Source organism: Takifugu rubripes, chromosome 15 (assembly GCF_901000725.2).
Source record: "Takifugu rubripes chromosome 15, fTakRub1.2, whole genome shotgun sequence".
Lineage (NCBI taxonomy): Eukaryota > Metazoa > Chordata > Actinopteri > Tetraodontiformes > Tetraodontidae > Takifugu > Takifugu rubripes.
Window position 1 is genome coordinate 13703493 of NC_042299.1, and position 26336 is coordinate 13729828.

Sequence of the window (26336 nt, forward strand, 5' to 3'; positions counted from 1 at the left end):
CTCTGCCCCCGCTCCGACAGAGAGGGAAGAAAGAGAGAGAGAGAGGGAAAAAAAAGTGTGCGTGGGGGGTGCGTGCGTGCGTGCGTGCGTGCGCGGGTGGGTGTGTGTGTGGGTGGGTGGGCGCTGACCCCTCGCAGTCACATGGGCAACAGTGTTGGAGTGTTCTCCAAAATATCCGTGCAGGAGAGAGGAAGGCCGCGGTGCTGGTGGGTCTGGTGCTGTCCCTGGTGCTAGAACCCACCGTTGGCCTCACCACGTCCAGCCAGGCTCGGCTACAGAGCCACCGATCAATGCGCTACAGTGCCTCAAACGAGGCTCTGCAGCTTTGCTTTCTGGGTTTCAGATTTTGCCTCGTTTCAATAACCGAGGGATCTTATGGACTCTTCCAGCTGGGGCTCTTCCTCCTTTAGAAGTTCTGACATTGGCCACTGACACGCATCAAATATAAAAAAGGAGACCACCTGCTTTGTAAAGCGCAGCCATGCATAGTTAAACATGCAACGCCTATGAACAGAAAACTGTAGCTCCTGTGTGTGGCAGAACACCACAACCATTAAGAGAAACCAGAATAATTAGTGCGTCTTTTCACACCAAATGCACGGTGCCCACGTTCACGGGAGCGCCGAGTGCACAGCGCGAGCCGGCCTCCATAAAGGGTCCTGTGTGCGCCATTTTTAGCCTGCTTCCATGGCTCTTCTCATCCTCCGATGTGCTAAAGCGAAACACCCACTCACTGCAGAAGATAAGACCTTTTTTTTTTTTTGTCTGAATGGTGACCGAGATCTCATTAAACTATGCGCCTCCCTCTAACGACGATCTGGAACTCGACATTGTTGCTCCAGAATGAGACTTTGAGAGCCGCCGTGTGACGCAAAGTGCAGCCATCATAAATAAAACAGTGACGTAACGGCCGGAGAAGCTGCGCGTACGGTGGATGAGGAGTGAACCCACTCCACCCCCATTCACATTTTCACCCCAGTTATCTTTTTTTGAGGTATATTTTTGAGGTATTTTTGTATATTAGTATCTTCCCCTTCCCCTCCCCTGTTGCAGATCATGCTGGTTTTCTGGGTTCTGCTACTTCTAGGAACCCCCCCCCTCCTCCTCCCCACTCCCCTGACCTTCTTTTTAACTCCACTATTACTAAATAATTCCTGACACACTGCAACACCTGGTTGAACTTCCCCTTCCAGACCTGGGTTATTCATAAAGCCTGAGAAAAGATCCTCGTGCGGAGACGCCTCCCAAGACCGCCAGGCCTGCCTTTTCTTCATTTCTGCTCCTTTTAAGCACCGATTTAATGATGTTTTCAGCATTCACAAAGGTACCCATTTACGTCGGGGCCTGTAAACAGGCACCTCCGTATGGCCTCCAGCTCTAAATCTCCCGTTTGTGCGTCTGTTCTCGGCGTGCGCCGCGGCCGAGGGTGTGTGACACGGGTGCATGGGCGTAGCTGAGCCTACAAAGTGGCGGTGGTGAAGCTTATAGGAGATGATGGGTCTCGCAGGGAGGGCTCGGCTGTTTGGGAGAGGAGCACACTATTCATTAGGGGCACTTAGCGGAAATGAAACGCCTCTGATGTGTCCTCGGTGGTGGGGCGCCATGATTTTGCATCTGTGACGTGAATGTGTGGAAGCGTTTGGAGCCTTCCGGATGGATTCAGGATGGAATAGTGTGGATCTGTACATTTTACACAGTATATCATGTTAATAACGCCAGGCGTGCGTCAGCAGTCAGACACACACAACCTGTTTACGCCCCACGGCCACAGTCAACCCCCCCCACGCAGAACCACACCCATGTGGAGAGCTCATCCACAATCCACCGTGACAAAGGGAAAGAGCTGAGCGCAGGATATACGGCCTCCTCTGGCTGCCAGAGTGGGTCCGGTCCAGTGTTTTCTGCAAAGTGCAGCAGTTTGAGCTAAACCCCCTCTTTCTGTCTGCTCACTATAGACGGGACCCCGGCTGGGTGGGGGGGGGGGCATCACTGGGGTAACAGTTGGGTAGACCAGAGTTCTATTCTTGTTGTTTTTAGTATATTCTGTGAGGGATATACCCCGACCCCAAAGCTGAATCCCATGACCCAGATGCTTGGGAGCGGCCCCGGGAGGAGAGAAGATGCGACCTGATTCATGTTCTCCTGGTTCATCAATTTTCCTTCGAATCCGCCGCCACCACCCGAGAGACGTGACGAGGATCCGAAGCGACAGGCTCACCTACAGGCGCGGCTGGGCCCACGTGGAGCCGCGCTGGGACTTTATCGGCGTCATAAAGCAGCAGAGTCTGTTCTGCATTTGCAAAGTGACACACGTCATAACTTGAGATTATCATGTCGCTCTGATCCGTGCTTTTTCCCCCGAGTTTTTTGGTGGATTTGACCACCCGATCCCAGAACGAGTGGGCTGCAGTCCGATCAGCGTGACCCACTAAAAGATATTTATATCACATCAACACTTTTTGGAGTCATCTCCCAGGAGTAGCCAGGCTATTTTATGCTGCAGCTCTTGCTCGTCCTCCATCCCTGCTGTTCATCTTCTTAATACTTCCTAAACTAGTTGCTGGAGGTCACCCTGCTGTTCCACTTTTTAAATTATATAATACATCGACAGAATGAAACCAGGACACACAGGAGCTGCGGTGGCACTCGTGTGCAACGTGACTCGGTGAGCTCACAGGATGAGGTGCATCTGTGGAGGGATGCAGGGTATTTACAGTATCTGGGTGTGGGGCTCAGCTCAACAGATGGACAGTTATTTTAGTCATGTGAGTCTTTTTCAAACACAAATGGGGAGTGAAAATCAGACAAAAACCTGGTTGTTAGGAAGGTTGTAGTCCACAGTGTCCAGCTGTTGTGCTGATACTGAAGGACTGATCGGTTCTACATTGTTACACTTCAGTGCAGATGCAGCAGTGAATGTCTGGAATTGGAAGCACTGGAAGTCCTCCAAATAAGCAGCTTCAGCGCCCTCTAGTGGCACACAATGGGACTGTTTATAACTCCAATGTAGAAAAATGAGAAAATACTAACATAACATAACGGGGGTTTTTGTTTTGATTTGTGTTTGGGGAAAAAAACATTTAAAATTAATAAAGGAACTGAAGGAGAAACAAAATTATATCCCAAAATTGTTGGGATTTATCTTTTTCTGTTAATGGAGTGTTGCCTCTTCTTTTCTTCTTTTTTTAAAAAAATACTTTGACTTTTTTACCTTCTTCCAGAGCTTGTGGAGGTTGCTTCACAAGCCAAAAACCTCCTTGTTGTGATTACAAAGACTAGTGGAATGAAGTTCACTTGTACAAAAAGAAACAAGATGTATCTGATTTGAAATAGTACAGGCTTGCACTGCTGTGGATCCCACAGATTTCTACAAGCAAGTATAGAGAAGGCTCGGCAAAAACCTCCGGAGACCCTTCTGTGTGCTGAGTTTATTTGCTTTCTAGGTGTGCTTGAAAGGCAACCTTGAGTCACCCGCAGTGCAGTCAAACAGACCACATGTGACCTCTTGAACGGTTTTATATTTCAGAGAAAATATGGCCCGTTAAAACTCAAGGAAAGCACATGCACGACTGGTTGACATCTATTTTTTAATTAAATTCCTCCTGTCTTTGGTTTTCAAAATACTTGACAGCAGATGTCAAAAACCTCTCCTGGAAATAGGCTAAATAACCAAATATTCCCATTTATCCATCACTAAGTGCATGATCTCTTATTCTGGCTTCAAGTCCACTTTGGTGTACACGTCAAATTATACAAAAACGTCACTCTTTCTCATATTTTACATCAACAATTAGGACAGGAAACATCCCTACTGGAACATCAAACTGTACAATAACACAAAGTCAACAATGCAAAAAGTAACAGAATTCAAACAATATTGGCGCAGAGGTTATGATGAAAAAAAAGAGGAGTATAATGGGAATGTAGGGGGAAAGGCCATAAGATGAGAATATGCAAGGGGCTGAGACGGTGAGCAGGAAATTCAGACTCATGAGATTCAAATGAAGAGTAAAGATCAGTTCAACAGGGACATCACCGAGGAAAGAACACAGAAATACACCATTTCAACACGACAACTGTTAAAAATAATTACAAAAATGTTAAAAACAGACAAAGATATTCCTCCTTTTACTTCTTTAATGATGATATGTTTAATGTTTTATACTTGATGCGAGCCAGTGAGCTATGATTTGGCTCCTGATGAGAAGTCGTGTCGACACTCAGACCTTAATTGTGCTGTCAGACTGAAGTGTGTTCACAGCATGATGTCTTGCATACTGTCAATAGGGATAAAGGCGGCGGCACACGGAGGTTATCGAGTTCTTCGGCGGACACATATGTTGGGCCTGCGTGTGGGTACAAAGCCGTGCTTGCAGAAGCACTTGTATGAGCCGGCGGTGTTCACGCAGCGGGAGTTTTTGCAGGGCGTGACGCGAGCTCCTGGCTCCGCACACTCGTCGATGTCTGAAGAGACGGGAAAAAACCCACAAGCAACATTTAAAGATCTGCTAAAAAGCAAGCAAAAATCCCAAATGAATAACGGTGAAGGTGGGCACGGACCTATGCAGCGGGTGCGGGAGTGGTCCAGCCTAAAACCTGCGTTACATTCACACATGGTGCCCAAATATGAGCGAACGCAGCGGCCGTTTGCACAGCTGCATTCATCCGAATCCTCCTCTGAACTGTCCCCTGCAGCGGAGAAACCGAGCGTTAGAAACCGAGTGGTGGGTGGAGCCGAACCCCCAAAAGAGTTCTACAACCATCTTCTATAAAAGAGAAACCTTAACCGTAGCGGACGCTTACAAGCTCGAAGGGCCCCACGCCAGGATTTGCACCTGCGGCCCTCTGCCTGGATAAATGTGCATGTGGCTTTACCTGGGTTGTAGTTAGCAAAAACCGCCAGGAAATCCTGTTCCCCGTCGGACTCGGTCTCCAGGTGCATCTGACACAGGCGGTTGAACATATCTGAACACAAGAGTGTCCTTAGGTCCAGCGGAAGGAGACGTGGAGAGAGGCGTTTTCTGGTGGCTCACCTGAGTGTCGGGGTGGGCAGGTGTTACACTCGGGCCCCCAGCCGCGGCCGTAGTGGCAGCAGCACTGCGAGTAGGTCACCACCATGTCGTTCTTGGGCTGGCTGCAGATCAAACCCTCGTCCACATGGAGGAAACACACGTCCTTGTGAGCCGCGGTGCGATCTGGGAGAATAAAGGGGGGGATAAATGACTTTGGCTCAACAGCACTTTCGTCTCAGACACATCAGGACATTCAGAGAGTCTCAACTCTGGAGGCTTCATTGTCATCAGGGTGAAGACCTGCACAGCCAAAATCTGTAACCGTATGTTTTCATCAGGATGTAAAAAGAAAGGCAAAAGAAACAGACTAACTCAGCCTGTATGGAGATTAGGAGGCTCTTGGTCACAGTTCATGCAGGGTCGTATGCTTAAGTGCACTGAGTTGGCAAATAGCAAAGGAAAGCCAGCCAATATTCAATCTACGTGTGTCCATCAATATAAATTTAGTTGGACGTTTATGTACCTGTATGTTCAAACAATTGCTGAAATTACAATGAGCATGTGATAATATTGACCATTAAACGTGAAAATGAGTGACAAAGCCACCGTCTGTATATGTGTACATAATATATATTATATATTTATACTGTGCTGTCGCATGAGCAGTTTTAAATGCAGCTCAGACAATAAACCGGACAAACTGTGTTCACTTTTACATGCAAAAACATTAGGACACCAGTTAAAAACATTTCTTTCCTCTTTAATAGTCATTTTCTGGAACATTCCGCGGCTACTGTGTGCGTACATGCATTATATCCGAGTGGAACCCCCCCACGACTGAAACTTGTCCCTGTGAGAAAGAGGCTTGGGTCAGGTCAGGCCACATGGGACACAAAGGGAGGTGTTACAAGGAGCAAAATGAGCGGCAGATTTTGACGTAAGCCAAAAAAAAAAAATTAAAAAAAAGCTAACGCGGATTGGTCCGCTCCGGCTGATTTTACCCACCGTCGTAGACGCACTGTTTCAGCGCTGCACTGAAGGTGAGGGGAGGGTCGCAAAAACAGTGAAAGGAGCCGGGTGTGTTCTCACACCTCCCATTCTTACAGTACGAGGGGTCCTGGCACTCATTCACATCTGCAAAGGGCACCACAGACACTGGTTACAGTAGGAACATGTGGTCAGCTGACTGCAGGTGGTGGACACAATAATTCCGGTACGTCACAACATGCACCGCCGCCAAACTACCATGTTGGATTTTCTGATTGTGCACTGTAAAAACAAATCTTCAGATTTTAGAAAAAAATCAGTTGGCTAATTTGCTTTCACACTGCTTTTGCGCTGCGTTTTTAGGCTATTGTGTCCACCCTTTGCATGTCCTGTTTCCTTTCTGTCAGATACAGCATGCACGGTTGTATCTGGACTTTATCTAGAATACTGCACCTGATCTGGAGTTCCCGTGAAAGTTTACTGATAAATGAGCCGGGAGGCTGCAGTTTGAGTCAAGGCTTTGGGTCTAGTTGGACATTTGCAGGCAGTTTGCAGAGAAAATGATGCTCCTACGTTACGTATATGGGCCAGGGTGTGCTGTGATATGAGTGCAACATTTTTTTTTTATTATTTTAAACTTTGAAGCATAAAAGAAAAAATCCAGTGTGGTTTTAGATGGGCGTGTAGAGACGTAAATAGAGATGCTCCTGCTTTTCTGATCCACTCGTATCTAAGACACGAAGACAGTCGGATCCTTTCTTATGCAACAGGCTTACAAAACAGCTGATTGATTAGACTAAAAATACTGTATGAGCCTCAGGCTTGACTTCCAGAAGTTACAGAGGGCAGTTTTAATAGCAGGCTCTGGCAAAGATCTTCAAACTATCCGTCCAACCAGCCACGTTCCTCCTCTGGCCAAGAACTCTCTAGAATAATCTGCTATATTTATCAGGTCAAACCAAACAGCATAACTCTGCGATGGCCCGATTCTTACGTTCACTGCACATCCGAAAGGTCATCAAAAGGACTCGCTTGCACCAAACTGGAACTCTGACAAGCTGATTGACAATAAAACTGGACAAGCCACAGGTTAAATGTAGATTTCATCTATCAAGAGTCTTTATGCCCCAACAAAAATCAAAATGAATTTAAATGAATCCACAGCCGCCCTGTGCTTAATCTTTTTATTTTAAAAAATCCAACTTTTAATTCCCCAATAAATACATTGAAGCATTTGCTCGAGGACACTTTGGGAGCCGTGCACTTCCACAGCCACTCGGTATGACAATGAGGGATCATTCTTTGAATCAGGACGATCCAGGCCTGGTTGATCTCTGCCCATTCTCATAATCCTCATCCACAACATCAGAACAATGGTTTTTTTCCTCTTATTCTTTGCAGGACCCACCAGTAAAGCAGAGAGCATGTGTAGAAAATACCAAAAGAACGTAATCTATTTTTGAAGAAACGATAGCATAGCTCGCGGTCGTTGCTAAATATATAATATTAGATCATCTCAAAACACCCTCAGCCACATTAAATGGAATAAAAATAGAACATTAACGCTACTTGATGATGGCTTCATGCTACAGTTAGCAGGTTTGTTTGTAGGCATCTATAAAAGCTCTCATCCCTACACCCCTACAGGAGGGTTTCCACCCACCAGCCTGCTCTTCGGGAGTCACGCAGCTGTTCCGGTCAGTGGCCAGGGTCCAGGGCGGCGTGCAGATGCAGTAGTAGGAGCCGGGCGTGTCCACGCAGTGGCCGTTCTTGCAGTTGGCCGGGTCCTCGCACTCATTTACATCTGCGGAGCAGCACAGGTTCAGTCCAGAGGACTCATCCTGTGGAACCATCCAGACCCAGGGTCGGTTTATCTCACCCACCTATTATTGTTGCCAGCACACACTTCTTCTTGTTGGCGTCTGGGATCCACGGCGGGTTACAGTTGCACAAGAAGGAGCCTTCGGTGTTGACGCAGTGGCCGTTGGCACACAGAGACTCATCGTGGCACTCGTTCACATCTGAGGGAGCGGAGAGAAGGTTGACTCGCATAATCAAGAGACAATATTGAGAATAAATTTAGGGGGGTTTTGCAGGGAGGGGGGAGTTGTCACGACTCACCGGTGCACTCCAGCAGGTTGCTGTCGTAGTAGAAGCCCTTTTCGCAGTAGCACTCGTAACCCGGCAGCGTGTTCTCACAGTGACCCCTCTTGCAGATTTCCTCAGCGAACAGAGAACACTCGTCGATGTCTGCAGACCGGGAAGGAACATAAGGACTTAACAGCTGTGTGTGTGTTTGTGCATGTGTGTAGACGCTAGCAACTGTACAATCTCTTCTTTACTCGATTTGAAGGTTATCATCGTATTAAGGTCTTTTCAGGCTTTTACTTGAGCAGTGGTTATATTTCTGAGTCATGTGTTGGTCGTTAGATGACACACACACCTTGGTAGGCAGGCAGACTGTACATGAGTCCCTCATCGTAGTAGAGGCCCAGGCCGTTCGGACACAGTGAGTGGAACTCGGCTGCGTGGAGAAGATCAGCCAAAAATCAGGAAAAGATTTACTGAATAAATGAGTGGAGTGCTGTGGTGAGTCACATGAGTAATGGCCGACTTTACAGACGTCGCGATCTCATTTGCTGGGAATGTACCTGACTGGGAGACGGGACAGGGGTAGATCTCGCAGTGATCTCCCCATCCCACTCCAATGGAGCAGCAGCATTCCTGCTTGGTGATGTTGGTGGCCAGGACGCTGTCGCAGAACACGGTGTCGTCCAGGTTCAGGTAGCATTCCTTCTTTTCCTCCACGAACACGCGGACCGCTGCAGAGGCAGACCTCGGTGAACGACTGGATCACGTCTGAAAGGCCGTTCCGTCTGGCGCAGACTCACCCTCGCAGCCGCGTTGGTTCTCTGAGAGGACGTAACCGTGGTTGCAGACGCACGAGTACGAGCCCGGTCTGTTCTCGCAGGAGCCGTAGGGCTGGCAGAGGTTCCGGTCTGTGGCGCATTCATCCACGTCTGAAAGGCAGACAAACACACGCCGCCGTCGGTGTCTGATTTAATCCAAACACCAGCTGTCTCCAATGAGAGGTGAGAGAAATCTTCCAAAGATCCGTCAACAACATTGTTGCAGGAGTGTCCAGAAAGTATCATCATCTTGCTATGAGGTGAACATTTAGAGATTAGCTTCAGAGACGCTAAGTGCAGGTTTAGCCTCTCTTGTGACTTAGTTACTATAGTTATGAGGACACTGAGAGAATGCCGACCTTGGCATCGCCTTCCTCCGACCAACACGTAGCCCTTCTGGCACTCGCAGTGGTACGAGCCCATACTGTTGATGCAGCGGCCTCTGAGGCAGTTTGACGGTCTCTCGCACTCGTTGATATCTGCAAGACCGGAAACCAAAATGTTGGACTCACACCTGGAAAGCCGAGTTTCCTGTAATTTCATTTTGGTTGAGCGATTTGTGCCTTCGCAGTGGCTGCCCTCCTGCGTGCGCTGGAATCCAGAGTAGCACTGGCAATGGAACGAGCCTTCTGTGTTGATGCAGCGGCCGTTAGCGCACAACCGGAAGTCCTCGCACTCGTCAATGTCTGCTCGGGAGAAGGAGACACACGCCGGGCGTTTAAGCATGAAGAAGGACCGGTTAAAAGCACGCATTGAGCCCTGGAAACACTAACCGCTGCAGCCTTTGCTGTCTGAGGATGGGAGGAAACCCTCGTTGCACAGGCAGCGGTAAGTGCCGGGGAGGTTCTCACAGCGGCCGTTGGGACACATGCCGGGTTTCAGACACTCATTGATATCTGGTGACAACGGTCAAAGAGAGTTCACTGGAGTTCAAAAGACTCTGGGACGCTGGGTAATGTATGCCGGTGAACGCCGACTCTCTCACCATAACAGGTGCCCCCCTGGGCCTCATGACCAGGCAGACAGGACACACACTCGTAGGAGCCCACGGTGTTTTCGCACAGCTCACCGGGGCAGGTGTCGGGATTTAAACACTCGTTTATGTCTGAAAGCAGTGAGAGAGATGCGCTGAAGTCAAACGTTCACGTGAAGTCGCAACGCTGCGCCGGTTGGTACCTTCGCAGACGTGGTGGCTGTGCGACTTGATCCTGAACCCGCTGATGCATTTGCATTGGTAGGAGCCGGGCAGGTTGATGCACTCTCCTCCGACGCCACAGATGTCCTGTTTGGAGCACTCGTTCAGATCTGCGCATCAGAAGGGACAGCGGCAGTCAAGCATCCGGCGGCTACCAGGGAAGCGGGAGGAGCTGAACTCACCGATGCACTTGGGTCGGCCGCTCTGCACCATGTGCTTGTAGCCCTGGCGACAGAGGCATTTGTAGCTTCCGTCTGTGTTGACGCAGTGACCTCTGCCATGGCCACACGGTTCCGACTCACATTCGTTATTGTCTGGATGACAGGAGACAATTTATGGAACAATAAATCAGCAATCGGTTATAAGAAAATACATTTTTAGGCCTCAGATTTGTAAGGATTTAAGCTGCACAGGCCATTTATTTTTAATTAACGCTTCACAGCGTAATAACAAGTATTTCCTAAGCAGTTGGCTGAACTTACTTAGCATAAATCTGTTTTATGACTTTCATAAGGCCATGTCAAAACCTTTTAAATTCTTAAATCTGGTATGATCATTATGCTGTGGTTTTACATTCACAAACAAAAAAAACAGTCTCCCGGTGGATGTTGCTGTGTGTTTCGTCATCTTTGAGGACGCGAACAAGCATAAACAGACTGTAAGTGTCTTTAATGGTTCCTGCAGCTGGAACAAAGCTGTGATCAAATTCAAAGCAGCAAAGGTTTCTTAAACGATGAATTCCACATTTTCCATGATGCAAGCTAAAAAGCGCCCTTAAAAGCACGTCGGTACTGAGTACTAACGCTGAGTAATCAGTGTCTTTAACACATCTACAACTGGTAAAACCTTAATAGTAGTGGATTCTGAAGCTCCTTTTTGATTGATCCATCTGTCCTGTATGTGATCTACCTATTGTCCTCATGATAGCATCTTACCCTCGCAAATGTTCCTCACTGGGTTGAGGCGGTAGCCATGGTGACAGTGACAGACGTATCCATTTGGGTTGCTTTCGCACTCGCCGTGACCACAAATGTTCCTGTTGAGTTTACACTCGTCTACCCCTGCTGGCAACGTCAGAAACGCAGGAAAAATATGCACATTTGGTGAAATCAAAAAAATAAACTGCTCCACGTGGAAGAGGTTAGGAAATCACAGGGTTAAAAGAGCCATTCAGTACTTCTAAATATGCAGCATTGTCCTCCTGGTCATTGTTTAAACTGTGGGAAGGTCGTTCTTCATCACATAAGCCCCTTTTAAATACCCCCATTAACTGCAGAGGGGGAACATCACCTCAGGGCTGCTTCATACCCACAGTGTTTAAATCTGCCTGCACAAAGAGAAGCATGCGTCCGCCTACGCTCAGCTGGCTGCTAAAAACTCCATGTTTCCCAAAGGGGTTGGCTCGGCGTATACTTAACCTTTCTACGCGCAGCCATAAATTATATTTATTACGTGGAGAAAGTCAACATGTCATTTGTGAAGGACGGACCAAAAGCGCTCCACAATATCTACTCTCCGTGGGGGAATGCAGAGAGCTGGCTGTTTCGAGTTCTGACGTGCAAGAAACACGAACCAGCATTTAAAGTAACTCCTCATACGCTTAAAGGGGACGTTCAACCCAAAATTAAAACAATAAAACCATTTTCTCTTTTCATCCATCTGCTGTTTACATGTGCAATATTGAATTATAGTGGGCCAAATGGGGGGGGGGGGGGGGGGGGGGGGGACCAAGTTAGATTTAAAATACAAGCTGTTGTCCTTGCTGATGCTGATGAATTAGACTAAGGTGTGTTTAGCGCTATCTGGCAGTAAGGGAACGCAATTACCATCAAAACATTTATAGTGGGATTCATTTTGAGTGTTTTTAATCGGTTGATGAGGTTTATTTTGGTCAGGTTGCATAAAAAAAGGGTCGAAGACATCAACTTGTGGCCTGCGTCACGGCTGATGATGCGCAGCAATTATAAGTGAACCAGACGGAAATTTTTGTGTGCACTGCCCTTTAAATGTATTTGAACCAGTCTGAGGGAACTCACGGGAGACTTTTGTCTGTGTTTCGAAGGGGTCGTTGTCGGGGGTCAGCCTGATGATTGTGGGAGGTGTAGGTTTAACAACTGTGGATCCGGCAGAGGAGACGTAGACAAAGTTTAGCGTAAAACAATATTTTGTTCAGCATTTTGACAACACAGGGAGTTAATGTCTCCCAGAGCCTCTCACTAATCTGATTAAAAAAGAGTTTACCGGGCACACGAGGGCTGTGGGTGGTGGTGGGAGTCTGCTGGACAGCAGTTGTCGTCTCTGGGGGCTTCTTAACAGAGATAATCACATTTAAGCTACAGCAAAACAACATGATTCAGTCAAGAGGAAAAAAAAGGAGTAACATCTCACCGGGTGTTTAACCGGGTATTTTCCTTCTGAAAGGAAAAGAAAAAGATGTTGGTTAAAAAGTGGCATTTGCAGAGCAGCTTGATTGTTCCTGACAGCATCCACAGACTCACCATCTTTGCGGGGAAAGATGATGGGAGGGAAGGTGAATATCTCTGTTATTTTTTGTAAAAAGTAACCTTTTCCCGCAGGACAGATCTTACTGAAGGCCACTGAGCACCACAGGCAGAAAGAACAAAAGTTCATTATACTTAGAATGAAAGAAAATATTCAACCTGGCCTCGAAACTGCACTTTAGTGAAAGTAGCAAAAACTGGAAAAGATCCTGTCTGCTTCTCCTTCCTGCCTCCCCATGCTCACCTGTGCCCGTCTGGGGACACGGCTCACAGTTGGGTCCCCAGGCCTTCCCAATGGTGCAGCAGCACAACACCTGGGTCAGATAAGTGGGCAGCGCGTGTTCGCAGCCCCGCGACTCAGACACTATCCGAAAGCACTGACCCTGCTCAGCTGGAGCCTCCAAATCTGAGGGAGCGGACAACAATGGGGGATGGGGGGGTTCCAGTTAGTACAGGAGGATCCAAGGATGGGATGAAACTGAGCCAGGTACTCACCCACACAGCCATTCCTCTCCGACGCCCACCCGGCCTTGCAGGAGCATTTGAAACTTCCAAGTGTGTTCAGACAGTCTCCGTTCTGGCAGACTCCCTGCATGGAGCACTCGTTGATGTCTGCCATGTCAGGGGGGGATGTTATAAGTTGTTTTAGATGGCGATAATTCAAACCTCAGCTCCAATTTATCCCTGTAGCAAACTTGTATTACCTTCACAGTGAGTGTCGTTAAACCTTTTATAGCCTTGAGGACAGTTAGTACCGTAGTCTTCAACAATAGTCTGCTTGACTGGTGCATCTGAGAGAGCAGAAATCCTGTTAAAACAGTGTTACTAAAAGCCTGCAGGAGTTTAAAAAATAAATACATTTTAAAAATACTGTAGAGGGGAAATTCCCAACTGGCTCGCTCCCTATTCTCATTTTAGTTGGCCAGATTTCTGTGGACTTTTGCTCCAAGATATTCTAGGATATTCTGCTCTTGAAGACAGAAAGGAAAACCTTGTTTATTTACTTTAATTGGTGACTAAATGCTGCCCCCTGTTGGTGTGGACAACTGCCAGTCCGGCTGGTGACTCCAGTGTTATAGTTCTGCTATACAATGAGAGCCCAACCTTCGCCTGTTGCCTTTGTGTGCAAACTATTATAGAGTTTGTTAGATGCACAACAGCTCCACGAAGACCTTTCCAGAGGTGTTTGTCAGCTTGTTGCTACTAGCAACTGCAACATGGTCGACTTCTTCCATATCTGTCTTCTGTGCTGGACAGAACTGACTTGGACCTTCAGCTTTCAAAGGCAAATCTTTTACTTTTAGAGGATTCCTTTGGTTCTCATGAGAGCTGGCAGTGTGGATGAAGTGAGAAGCAAAAAGCAAGAAGGAGGAACAAAAAAGCAACAAACCCAGCGAGGTCAGGGAATTTGTGAAAGGGAAGTGAGTCAGAGAGTTTTTGAATACTATAATGTTGTGTTTCCTTGTCTAGAGTTCAGCCATAAAACACTCATTTATCAGGGATTTTCTGACTGGACAAACACTTCAAGTTCAAGCTTCTTTTCACGTCGTTAATACACTTTCATGGTCTATATTCCCACTTTAAAATGAGCACAGAAGAAAGTTCTGGTCTCCTTTAAGGCGGTTTTATTACAGAGCTGTGACGTTTCATCGCAGACTAGAGTTATTTTCATTAAAAGTCGAGCTTATAAATGGATACAAATGTACCAAAGCAGCTCTGGGCAGGAATCCAGTGATGTGAAGACTAACCAGATGTACATTATCGGCTCGTGTCAAAGGCGGCATTGTGTGACTCAGAGCCGACAGACGAAATAATAGCAGAGTGGAAAAAACATGCGTAGCCAAGATTTTCTTGAAATTCAATCTCCAGCAATGTGATGACAGTCCTGCAGTGGGCCGGGCCTTAGGAGCACTCTGAAATAGATGGTTACTTTCCACATTCTCTTTTTCTGCCTCAGTGTCTGAGTGTTATTCCCAGATTCCCTTTTCCCCCACTCAGTTTGACTCCAGTTCCTAACACCAACATTAAAGCCTTCACTTTTATAGAGAAGCAAAGCTGTTATTTGCGAGACGTAGAAGGTTTAAACTGCAGCTAATTCTTGACATTTTTGCACAGTAAACAGTCATTTATTCCCAGGAACACCCAGGATTTGGGCCGGCATAAAATCGAAAATCTCACACTCGTATGTTTTAGAATCTAGATAAATGTAAACATCCTGGAAAGAATCAAGATAAGATGCAGATATGAAGAAGCAGAGCGCCTTATCTGTAACTCACTTGGGAGTTTAGGGCACTGATAACATTTGTTCTGCCCCCATGAGTTCCCCACGCTGCCGCAGCAATCCTCCTGGTTGGTCAGGACGGGCAGCGGCGTGCTGGTACACTAGAGCAGGAAAATAAAGCACACTTGTTGTGTTTTTACGCTCTCGTCTCACCTGGATACGAGTGTTTCAACTCACTGCTTGTTTGGGCGTGGTCTCCTGGAAGCACCGCCCCTTCGGCTTGTGCCTGGAGGGGAAGAGCCGCGGACCGGTCTTGTGAGGAAGCTTGACCTCTGACTGGTCCAGGGGATGAAAGAAGACGGAGGTGTCGGGATGGTGGTGAACGCGCACGTTAATCTGCACTGAAAACAGACACAAGCGCACGTGCACGTTGGTCTAACCCAATCTGCTGCCAACCTGGGCTCGATCAAAGTTACCTTCTGACGAGTGGTGTCTCTGCGATATGGGCAGCGTGAACACCGAGTGCGTCATCTGAGTGCGCCCGATGCTTGTTTCCCCGCCCAGTTTCAGGCTGTCTGGCTTCAGGGATATGGGGTAGACGGGCTGCTTGTTGCCCCTGGCAGCCTGGGCCTGCTGCGTCTGCGTAAGTGGAAACTGGCAGAGCCTCCCAGTGAAGCCGGGAGGACAGTGGCAGTGCTTCCTGGAGACGCATACTCCTCCATTCATACAGGTGAGAGGACAGACAACTGCAGACAGAGAGCACAGGTGCAGAACAACTGAGTTTTTCCTGTAAAGTTCAGGGTTTTTTGGGGGGGAAAGCACATAAAGTAGATTCTTGAAAGCATTCATTCTTCCCTTTGCCTTTAAAGGAAATGCCCGCAGATGTTTTTCATTCATGAACATGTGGAGGGCTGACAGGTGGATGGAGAAACGCAGCACACAACAGCGCAGAAGGATTAAAATCTCAAGGATCTGAAGGACCAGACAGCAGCGGCAGGAGAGCAGCTAAAGTCCTGATCTGTTTAGCAGGTTCACTCTCACACATGGGATCGATCTCCAACTCTTCGGGGGCAAAAAAACAACGCTGGTTGGAGAAAGATTGATGGTGCAGACAATATCGACCGTGGGTTTTTGCTGGGTCTCCCATTGTGTTGGTTTTAAATGCCGTGGTTCTTGAAATGCCCACAACAGAACAATCAGAGGAAAGAGTGAGCTACGGAGCAGAACCCTGGCAAGCAGAGCTCTGATAACGTCTGGGACGGCCAAAAAGGGAAAATCATTTCAACTGGGCATTTCTAATACCAATTTTAAAGAGAAACAGTTTACTTACTTAAATAGAGTGGCTGTAAAACATCAAAACGCTCTCAGGAAACTATGCAAGTCGCATTCGTGTCTCCACATTGTTCCATTCTGTGGTGTTTTATCAGCAACATTCCAAAGAGTTGGGTGCTATTCCTGAGGTCCCTGACCACATCGTCTTTTTCACCACCGTGAGCATGAAACCATATACAGTCACATTCCTCCCCCCACCTTCACAACACTGATTCTATCTCTTTTAACAGATGTTGAGAAAAAATGTCTCATTGCTGAGATAAATACCAGTATGGCTCCTATACAGTAAACCACCGTGTACCATATATGCACCAGTAGATAAGGCTGCACATGCTAGCAAATGTCACCTTAATGTTGCCCAGGTGATGTAAGGATTCTAATGGATGGATGCAGAGGTCAAGGTGCGACAGAGGTCAAACCCATTCAGATCCAGCTGGCGAGGGCATCGAGGAGGTTAAACAGAGAGAAATGAGCACTAAAGAAAGTGTGATTACCTCCGTGGTAACCTACGCCGCAACCCAAAACCGGTGGAGAGGGATCGTAAAAGCTTAAAGCAAACCTTCAATATGAAGAGAAAATGATCCTTGGCCAGCAAATAAAGGAAGCAGAAGCAGTTAAACAGAGTACCAAAAGCCTCCATCGCAATATAGAGTTGTGTGTGTGTGTGTGTGTGTGTTTGTGGGTTGCACCAGTAAAGCAGCAAGGGTGAATAAGTTCAGTGAATCTGCTGCTCACGCTAACATCAGTCTATCAGGTCCTACTGGACTTGATAAACCCGATCGTTGATCGATGTGAAGGGAGGGAGCCGAGCAAACCTGAAGGAGAGCACGTTTAAGAGATCACTGGAGCGGATTCACGTCTCATATATTACTGTTCTATTAATCTCAGTGTGCTTTTAAGAGCACAACCTTTGGTCGTTTCCACTGTAGCGGATCACAGTAAAGGAGAGGAGGCCTCTTTCTGTTAGCGTCGCTTCAGATGTGCACATCTGGAAGTGATTATGCGCAGACGTAGAGGGAGTCTGGGAAACAGCATAATTAGCGGACTAGATCACTTAAAGCGCAGCAGGGACATCCTCACGTCGTGAAAGCCGGGAAGGAAAATGAAACACCGAGCTAAGGAGTGAAATATGCCCATCGGAGGAGGGATGGACCTCAGCCGGGCTCTAATGGCAGCAGCTGCTGGCAGAGTCCAGCGAGAAGAGGAGTGAAGAGGACAGAATAGCGTGTGATTCGTGCTGCAGCTGAAACCAGAGGAAACTGGGAAAGATTCAGGACTTGATTAGGGAACGTAGAGGTTAGGAAAGAACTTTTTTTCCCATTTTTTCCAACTGCGATTACACAATCCAAACCCACAGAGAAGACACAGTGTAGGAAAAGTGTGTGCCGAGGCCCCATCTGGCCGCGGTAGGTGTGGGAACGAGCCAGGGTGTCTGACGTAGCATCGCCAGGGTCACGCTGACCGAGCCAAAGAAAAGGTTAGGCGTCGGGTTTCAGATTTTCTAGAGAGGGACTGTTGTGAAAGTACAATACACAGCTGAAACCGGCTGCACATCCTTTCCTAAATATACACTCTTCAAGATTTGTGGTCAGGGGAAAGTCCTTGAACTGTGTTTGGTGCACATTTCTTTTTTTTTTAACTCACAAAAAAGTGAAGCTGTCGCGTGCAAAGACTGCACGTGCGTAGAAATGCTAAATGCCTTGAACCTTTTTGCCGGTGTGACGTTGGAGGCTGTTGGGAGAAGATGGCGTTTGCTTTTGGGTATTTACCTTTTCAATCCCCAAAATTTTTTGGTGTAAACAGCTTTGCACAGGCTTAAACAACATTGTTCTGCTCTTCAACACCTGACGTGTCAGCCAAAGTGAAGCAGGATCTGTAGCTAACCAAAGGAACGCGCACGTGCTGCGGGTCTGGGTGTGTGTGTGTGTGTGTGTGTGTGAGAGCTCCTCGGAGGAGGGTGTGTGATATCTCCTGGTTAAATGACTGCGCCGCATTACACAATGCACAGACGTGACGTTGAGACCGTGACCAGGGCTTCACTCTGGACTGGACTTCCTCTTGAAGTCATGGATTCGGAGTTCTTTGGCAGCCTTCGCAGACTTGGATCGCGACTCAGACGCAGCTGCCTGGTGTCTCGCGCCACACCTCAACCTTTACGGATCTGAGACATTCCTGAGACTGGAGGTGATTTTTAATCACACACCGCTAATACCCCTGTTCCACCTAAAAGAACCTGGCGCTAGCTCGGTGCTGCTGGGGCTAAAGCCGAGCTCGACTGGTTCCAACCTGGTCCCTCCAAGAAACCGCAAGAGCCAAACAGAGCCGAGTCGGACCCACGTGACTATGTCAGTGTAAAGCATGATCTATAACCCGGTCTACCCGACCCACCATCATCGGGTCTTAGTACTGGACCCTGTTTCGCCCAGAAAAAAAATGGCACTTTTCCTGGAACCAGTTAAGTGAGGCACTGGCTCCGAACCAGCCCCGGAACCTCTTTGGGGCGTCTTTTGTGATGGGCTGAACACAGGCATGAGGAGGGGGAGGAGCTAAACCAGGTAGACAAAGAAAATGGAGCTTCAGAAGTCTTCAGGGTTCCCTTCAGTGTTCTCGAATAGGGCCTGGGATGCACCTCTCTGTGGCCAGTGCTTTGAGTTTTTGTTATTTCTTTTTATTTAAAGTTCATAAGGCTGCCTAAACACCCCAGACATGAACTCTCGGCAGCTGGGAAGCGTAAGATTTTCCTGTGCAGGGTTTCAAAGGCAAAAATAAACTCAAAATACACAAAAAGAAGGGAAAGTGTACTCTTTCTTAGAGCTTTTCTCATTACGGTGTTTGATGTAACGTACTAGTGAGAGGTCATTGTTCGTGATGTCATTATTCAGCCCAGGAGAAGACAAACAGATCTTTTTGTAGCGCGAGGAGGTTGTTTATGTCATATAGGTATCGTATGTCTGAACATTAAGCCAGACGGAGGAAGTAAAATCAAGAGGGCGTAACGTAATGTGACGTCGGTGATTATTGTGATTCCCAGACAGGATTTTTTTCCCTTTAAGGAAAAATGCGCATTCCTTGAGCATTAAGTAAGCAAGGTTAGTGTAGCGGCTTAAAAAAGAAGCCGCACACGAGCGTGAAAACACACGAAGACCGACTCAGACGCACATTTTCCCTATTTGAAAGGCATTATAGGTAATAACTGGTCATGGGGAATTATATTTGTCTTCTATTTCGCAGGCTGCGACATGTTGAGAGTACATCTGTGGGATGGAGACAAGAAAAAAAGGCTGCGACAGCCCACCCACCCACTCCTGTCTGTCTGGGGATGACGCATCCCTGAGCCCCCTCCTGCCCCCCCTGCCCTTTCAGCCGCACCCACCCCAAAGAAACAACAAACCGCAGTGGTGCAGTTTTAAAAGTGCTCGCCCGGGCCAGCTGCTGCCACTGGGCCATCTCCCACTGTTACAGTCTGCTGCTGCCTGGTTGAACAGTCACCAGGACACCCCTCCCCCCCCCCGCCCCCGCTCACGTCCAGCCTGGGCCGGGTCAGCGCCAGTCTGAGTCAGCCCACTCAGATTCAGTTAAGAAGATCGTAATGTTGGTTTTTTTGGTCCACCTGCGGCCATTTTTTACTAGCCAGACGCAGACGTGCTGGAGCTCTGACCTTTACACGCGTGCAATCTAAATTACAAGCTGCAGCTTTAATGAGAGAAACTGTGGCGTTACCTTCAATTACAAAAGGCTATTCTGGTAAAATAGCCTGTGAAGCAGCGACATGGTTGAGGGAAGAACAATGCAGTGAGTTAGGTCTTATTAATAATACCCACTTTTGTTGGGTAATGAAGCCTTTTACCCAGATAATTCCCCCCTGGAACAGTAAAACCGCTACATAACAACCTTTCTCTTTGGAGCCGTCACATTATTCAGTTATTGATCTGTGAGTGAAACATCTGCGTTTGGACACTCAATATTTACTTCACTCTCTGGGCTCTGACAGAACCAGTGGTGAGATTCCACTCGGACTAATTAGTACTAGATTTGATTTTAAAAGTTGCTTTTAATAAAGAGTGAATGTAATTTATAAAAAAATAAATAAAATCCAACATACAGGAATGGTTGGTTTATTCTTTTATATCCCTTTGACTGAATCTTAATGGCCACCGTGTGCCATTTATTGAGACAACATCATCATTCTCATTATTTAGAAAGGAAGCATGAGAGTTCCTTGATTACTGCTGTGCTAAATGATCCGTGTTCCATCCATTGTGGCCTGAGCGAACCGGTGGTGGGTCAACCTCCGGACGGTGGGACAAAATGACATCATCGCCGGCTCTTAAGCATCCTCATCCATCACTCTTTGCGCCCATCGGCCCCCAGTATTTGCGCGTGGCCTCAGCTATGCTGACAACACTGCGGCCCCTCTGCCAGAGTCGACCACTGTCACCAAAGGCTCCCAGTGCCGCTCCCATTGGCACAAAGCAGCAGTTTGTTAACCCTCTCCTCTGCGTCGCTTCGCCAAAATGCAACTTTCGCAGGGCGGTTCGCAGAGCCGTGGGCCGACCCTGTCACTCCCCTCTGGCAGGCATGTTTGTGGAAAAGAAATCCAGAGTCGGACAGGATCTTGGCACAGATACAGCGGGGATGATGTCATCTAATGACCGGCTAAAGGACTCAGCCATTGGGAGCGGGAGCAGGCAGGTAGAGTGCTGACAGTGCTCCGCTGAGATTATGTCAGATTCCTGCCCTCTGGCCGCTGGAGCGCGGCAGCTAACGCAGGCCGTGCCGGCCGGGGCCACGCCGGCGGGGGCCACGCCGGCGGGGGCCACGCCGGCGGGGGCCACGCCGGCCGGGGGCCGCGGGCAGCAGGCGGTGCTGACAGAGGCCGTGTTGTTCTGTTTACCCTGGCTAATCATTACAGCTACAGGGTCCCGCGCGGAGAGGGTGCACTCGCATTCCTCTGTGTGGCTTTAAATAACTGCTCCGTTTCTCCCCCCTCGACTTGGCAAATGGGAGGAGAGTGTTAAAGATGGCAAAGAAGGCTGTTTGTTTGAGCTGGGTTCAGCGCGCCGCTCTCAGGCACTCAGACCCACTTCTGATACACACAAGCGGTCCCTTGCAGGGTCCCAAACCCCCCCTCCCCAACAGATTAAAACTACGTACTGCACTTTACAACTCGGAGGTAGTATCACAACCGCTGAAGGGCAGTTTTCTGCCTTTTGAAACGGCAACTTTATGACATTTTTAGAAACACCACATTTGGTTAAATACTGTAGTTTTAGTCACAGCTGCACCACAGCCAAAATGGAAGACAATTTGGGTAAATTTATCATTTTGAGAGAAGAAAATGTAAGAATAAAACATTCCAGGCTCCAATGCCTTTCCCAGTGGCCTCAATCCTCTTCCCAAACTAGAAAAACATTGCAGGTTCATTATGATTCAATCCATTTTAGCTGTAAAATCAAATATGCAACATCTGATGTATCAATGGAACATAACTGCAGATCTTACTTTTGATCCAAAAATTGCATCTAACGACTTTTCCTTATGTTGCTGTCATCAGCCTGACTTTTCTGTGCACATCATTGCGTGCAGCACACTTCTTTTTTGTCCATTTCATATCTTTACATCCCTCTAACCAATCAAATTGTCAACTCAAGCACTGGGAAATCAGTTTGAAGGCTGGAGAGCCTGAGTGATAGTAATTGCTATGCAAAGATGACAGCGAACAGCTTGTTGTTCAATGTGACTGACACGAGCAGTCTCCAAATAACCACGTGTATTATTTTCCTGACATGAATAAATAGACGGGCGGAGGCGACAGAATGCGCCTCCATAAATACGAACGCAGAACCTTGGATGCGGGGCGAAGATCAGATTCTGCCTGACAAAAAGCACTTTTCACCAAAGGTAAGTTGCTTTCACATTTATTTATAAGCTGCCCCCCCGCCCGTGTGTTAATGTTTGTGTTTGAATTGTGAGCTGTGGCCAGCGTTTACCCCAACCTGTGGCAACCTCGCTGCAGGATTTTGGCCATCTCCAAAGGAGTGTGTGTGAACGGGAGAAGGAGGAGAGCTTCGAAAATCAAAACAAATTATGAGAGAGAGCAGAACCCTCATTTTCAGGCTCCCATGGACCTCTGACCCAGGCCACGAGAAAACCAAAACAAACCACACTTCGCTTCAATCTAAATACAGAACCACATGAGAAATCTCGAAATAGCCGCATCCACTTTTCGCGATGACCTTTTGCGGCCGAGGCGAGCCCAGACAGGGGCCGCGATAAGAGGGCTTCCTGCTGCAACATGAAGCCAAGTGGGATTTCATTTTTAGTCCGGAATAAGATGAGAATCTGGAGCAGCCGGAGGACCCGGAGGCCCGACGGAGAGGAGATGTTGCTGAGTGGCAGGAGAGAGAGACGATACTCAGGCGGCTGTGTGGGAGCTCAGCAGCTGCTGTCAGCGCGCCTGATAGATGAGATGCCTCTGTGCTAGCAACAGCAAGGAAAACATGCACTAATAATTGTTGAGGAAAAAATAAAATCCCTATCAGATCATGTAACCAGAAAGGCTATCTTACATGGCTACTGGGAATATAACTCATCCTTTTCAAAGGTGAACACGCATAAATAATAGCTCTCCGTCTCTGAGGAAGACAAGCGATTGGGAGCTAACGAAGTCGCCCCAACTTTTTGTCTGACCAACACGTGGATATAATTGCTAATAAACTCTTTATCTGCCAGTAAACAAGTGGTAAATCCTCAGGATACGGAATGCAGAGGTCCGGTCAGCGGTTTTAAAGAGTGTATTTTGTGACTTAAGCGCGGCTGGCCCGCTCTTTTAGTCCGCACATAAAGTTTAACGGGGGAGGGAAAGACTCCCCTGGAAAAGACGCGTGATAGCAGAAAAAAAGAGCTGTCAGGCCGTAAATGTCAAACCCGTCGCGATGCTTTCAAGTTCCTCCCTTTATCGCCTCAAAGGAGTGAACAGCGAATTGCAGGCCAGTATTAATCACATCTGGTTCCCCTGGAAACCCAGTTGACCAAAGCGTATCTGGTTTTATCTTCGTGGCCTCGCGGCTCGCATCACGAAGGCACGCAGATGCCATAAAGCCTTAATAAACCGCAGCACAGACGGGCGGAGAACGGGTTTTCTACGAGATGATCCAGGGGAACAATGGTGGCCGAAGCTCCGGGCGCTCACAGGCTGCTGGTCAACCAGGCTGAACATCTGGATGGTGCTGCAGCGAGCACAAGAACACGTGCAGCTCAGGTTACGTTAGAAAGGAAAAGTCCACCGAGAATCCTCGGCTGAGTCTGCGGATCGCATCAGACCTCCTCGTCTTCCAACCCCTTTTTCTCCTTCGTGCCGAGGGCCCAGCCGAAGCAATCAGATTAATTCTTCTTGATTGTTTTTCCTGGAAGTGGGAGTTTGTGCTCTTCAGTTTTCACATACTTGCAGATGAAACGCAGAAGCACAGAGCGCGACCCCGGCAACAGCGCCGCGCGCTGCCGGCTGCTTTTCCACAGTGTCATTCATGCCACCCCTAGTTAAGCTTTAATCCCATTCGGACCCTGGAAACGATGAAAACCCAGTTTTGCTTAATTGCGCGTGGGCGTGCTCGTGGAGGAAATGGTTTGCAGACGGCACAGGGGCCGCGCTTCTTCTGAGGAAAAGTTTGCTCACTTCTTAGGCCTCGGCCTCGCCGCGCAGACGTAGCAGCAGCTCAAATTCGGAAAAGTCTTCATATTGTCGCTGTGGCTGTTTTAACACAGGGGAGAGAAGTTTCCACTGCTCAGCACCACATTCCAGCCACGGCACCGATCGCCGCGCGTCTCCTAACCCAGCAGAAGCTGGATCTGCCAGTCCCGAGAAGGTCTGCGCTCGTCATTCCAGACAGGTAACCGCAGAGCGACCACGCTTTCCAGACCCAATGCGAGGCAGAGGGAGGCATTCCTGGAATCCCAAATGTGTCTGCTGAATTATTTGGCAGGGGAGCTCCAAAAGGTGACGCACCACAATGAAATCGGGGGGAGAGGAGCGGGTGGAGGACCGGTGGCTGAGCTAGCTCCCCGCCTCAGACATGACATGGAGCAGGGAAAAACCCTGTCAGGGCGCTACACGTCGGATCGCCCCGACCTCCTTTAGATCCAGCCCCAGGAACATCCCAGCAGCTGTAAACCTGTCATGGCCGCTGGATGCAGCACGTTCTGACGTTTCACACACGCTCCACAGACTCAGATTCGATTCGATTGTTTGGCATCTTGGCATCTCCTCGACGTCCAAACATAGAAGCAGGTGCGTCGTCCCTCTAAAGTGGCCGGCGGAGAAAAACAGGATTTAATCTTCAAAGGATGTTTTGAGAGGAGGAGGATGCTCTGGCATCAATCAAAAGTCACGCTACAAAGAATCTCCGGATTGTTATCTTTAAAAAAGTCATCCCCGGACTAATAAGAAACATCTGCCGCTGAAATGATGTGAAAACATGTCTTGTTGAAGTCTTCTTATCTTTGTTAAACTCCCCTTATCAGAGCAGAACATCTCAGGCAGTACGGTGGGCGTAGGAAGGGCTGCTGATGTGCATTTCTGGGCACGGGGACTGAGGTTAGACTGCACGGCACCAGGTCTGAACCACAGCTGATCTGATACCAGCAGAAAGGCCCTGGTCATGCCCAGGCGGGAAACTATACACCTTAAAAAGTACATTTATATGCTCTGTAATGACATGTGAATGTTATGCTAATTAAAGTGTAACAAATTAATGTTTTCCAGGCACATTGATTTACAGAGCAGGGTTCGACATAAACCTTTACGATGTGAATATAGGGCAGATGGGAATTATTGTGAAGGTTACGAAATCTGGCTGCTGATTAATGGAGTTGAGAGTTTGTTTTTCTGTCTATCCGATACGGTGAGAAAAGGGGCCCAAAAAGCCTCCACAGTGGGAGTTCAGGCTGTACTCTACATTTAATTGCTCTCACATACCAAACAGTGCATGCATCTAAAGTAAACACATGGGGAGATGACTGGAAATATTCTGTTCAAACTGTGTTGTTACTGATAATGAGCCGCAGCTAGAACCACCCTATTCAGGGAGAACCCAGCTACCTCCCTTCACCTCTGCAGGGGGAAAAAAAAACCACAAATCCCTTCTAAATAAGACGCATTGTTCGGGGCTCCGAGCGTCACTCACCGACCCTGAAGCCCTGCCCGGTGAGCGTGTCGGCCGCCTGGCCGTTCTCGGCGATCAGCGTGGTGTTGTTGCCCTGCTCGCAGGTATCCTTGCAGTGGCCCTTCAGGCAGATCCGCTTGCAGATGACAGGAGCGATGACCACTTTGAAGCGCTCCCGTGCCAAGGAGCGCTCGACGCACCACGCCAGCCCGTGGACGCTCAGCCAGATGACAAGCAGACGGGCGATCAGAGGGGGCATCCTGGCATCCTTCGCTGCCCTCCACAGAGACCCGGGGACCTTAAATCCCAAGCTCCAGCTCAGAGTCCGCTGCTTTGTTAACCGAGGCTGAGTTTTCAGGTCTCATACGGTGGAGTTGGGGGGGGGGGGGGGGGGAGCGCGTCCTCCTTGAATGTGGGGGGAAATCACTCCCCTCTGGGTCCGCAGTGATCCGTCTGGGAAACCGACACCCCTGACATTTTTTTTTTAAAAAAAAAGTTTTTATTTTCTTTAAATCGTTGCTGTTTTTGAAAAGTTGCCCTCGTCTTTGTCCCGCTTCCTCCTGTTACTTCGCAGAGCTGGAAAGAGAGAGAGAGAAAGGAAGAGTGAGAGAGAGAGTCTGATGGAAGAGAAAGAAAGGAGGAGAGAGGGGTGAGCCAGCCCTCTTTCAGGCCAGTCAGGCGGCGCACAAGCAACGTCGTTTCCTTGTTGGTTGCTCCTCGTCCCCCCCCCCCCCCCCCCCCCCCCCCCCAGACTCTCATCTGCAGACCTCCGCTGCACAGCTGTACGCGTCACTCCGAAAACACGCGTTCAGAAGGAGCGACAGGGTGCGTTTCCATGGAGATTTGGTTGATCCGGTTCCAAATGACCCGTATCTGCTCAACACCGAAGACAGGGATGAAATGTGCCTAAGCACGTGGGTCCTAAGAGCTTGTTAAACTTTTAGCATTTACTCAATGATTTACATACAACCAACTGCAATTGTTATAGCAGTAATTCCATAACATCATAATTAAGAGT

At 48.3% G+C, this 26336-nt stretch overlaps 1 protein-coding gene and 1 long non-coding RNA gene across 10 annotated transcripts; one reads left to right on the forward strand and one right to left on the reverse strand.

Moving 5' to 3' along the window:
• Nucleotides 1–3568: 3568 nt before the first annotated feature.
• Nucleotides 3569–25920, reverse strand: ltbp3 (latent transforming growth factor beta binding protein 3). 9 transcript variants are annotated; one of them, XM_029848281.1, is made up of 29 exons: nucleotides 25340–25919; nucleotides 15302–15571; nucleotides 15063–15226; nucleotides 14881–14986; nucleotides 13309–13395; nucleotides 13100–13216; nucleotides 12849–13010; nucleotides 12602–12604; nucleotides 12492–12517; nucleotides 12345–12408; nucleotides 12140–12217; nucleotides 11039–11167; nucleotides 10286–10417; nucleotides 10085–10213; nucleotides 9894–10013; nucleotides 9682–9804; nucleotides 9472–9594; nucleotides 9268–9387; nucleotides 8891–9019; nucleotides 8651–8821; nucleotides 8443–8523; nucleotides 8121–8249; nucleotides 7883–8020; nucleotides 7663–7803; nucleotides 6018–6146; nucleotides 5034–5195; nucleotides 4876–4965; nucleotides 4561–4689; nucleotides 3569–4464 (listed from the first exon to the last, which is right to left on the reverse strand). In XM_029848281.1, exons 1-29 carry the CDS (start codon nucleotides 25575–25577, stop codon nucleotides 4313–4315), a joined length of 3642 nt encoding a protein of 1213 aa, XP_029704141.1. In that variant the 5' UTR covers nucleotides 25578–25919; the 3' UTR covers nucleotides 3569–4312. The 9 variants fall into 9 exon arrangements, with proteins under 9 accessions (XP_029704141.1, XP_011609867.1, XP_011609866.1 ...); XM_011611565.2 differs by having other exon boundaries at nucleotides 12345–12411; XM_011611564.2 differs by having other exon boundaries at nucleotides 12602–12700.
• Nucleotides 21750–24702, forward strand: LOC115252630 (uncharacterized). Its single transcript, XR_003890955.1, has 3 exons — nucleotides 21750–22058; nucleotides 23922–24046; nucleotides 24140–24702. It is a non-coding gene; the product is annotated as an uncharacterized lncRNA (long non-coding RNA).
• Nucleotides 25921–26336: the final 416 nt, after the last annotated feature.

What these genes read in the sequence shown, in the direction of transcription:
- ltbp3 (XM_011611562.2), bottom strand. Translation starts at nt 25,577, where the DNA reads ATGCCCCCTCTGATCGCCCGTCTGCTTGTCATCTGGCTGAGCGTCCAC. An exon ending in CGGGCAGGGCTTCAGGGTCG is followed by an intron (nt 15,572 to 25,339) that starts GTGAGTGACGCT and finishes CTCTGTCTGCAG; the next exon opens with TTGTCTGTCCTCTCACCTGT. An exon ending in CAACCTGCTGGAGTGCACCG is followed by an intron (nt 8,021 to 8,120) that starts GTGAGTCGTGAC and finishes CCGCTCCCTCAG; the next exon opens with ATGTGAACGAGTGCCACGAT.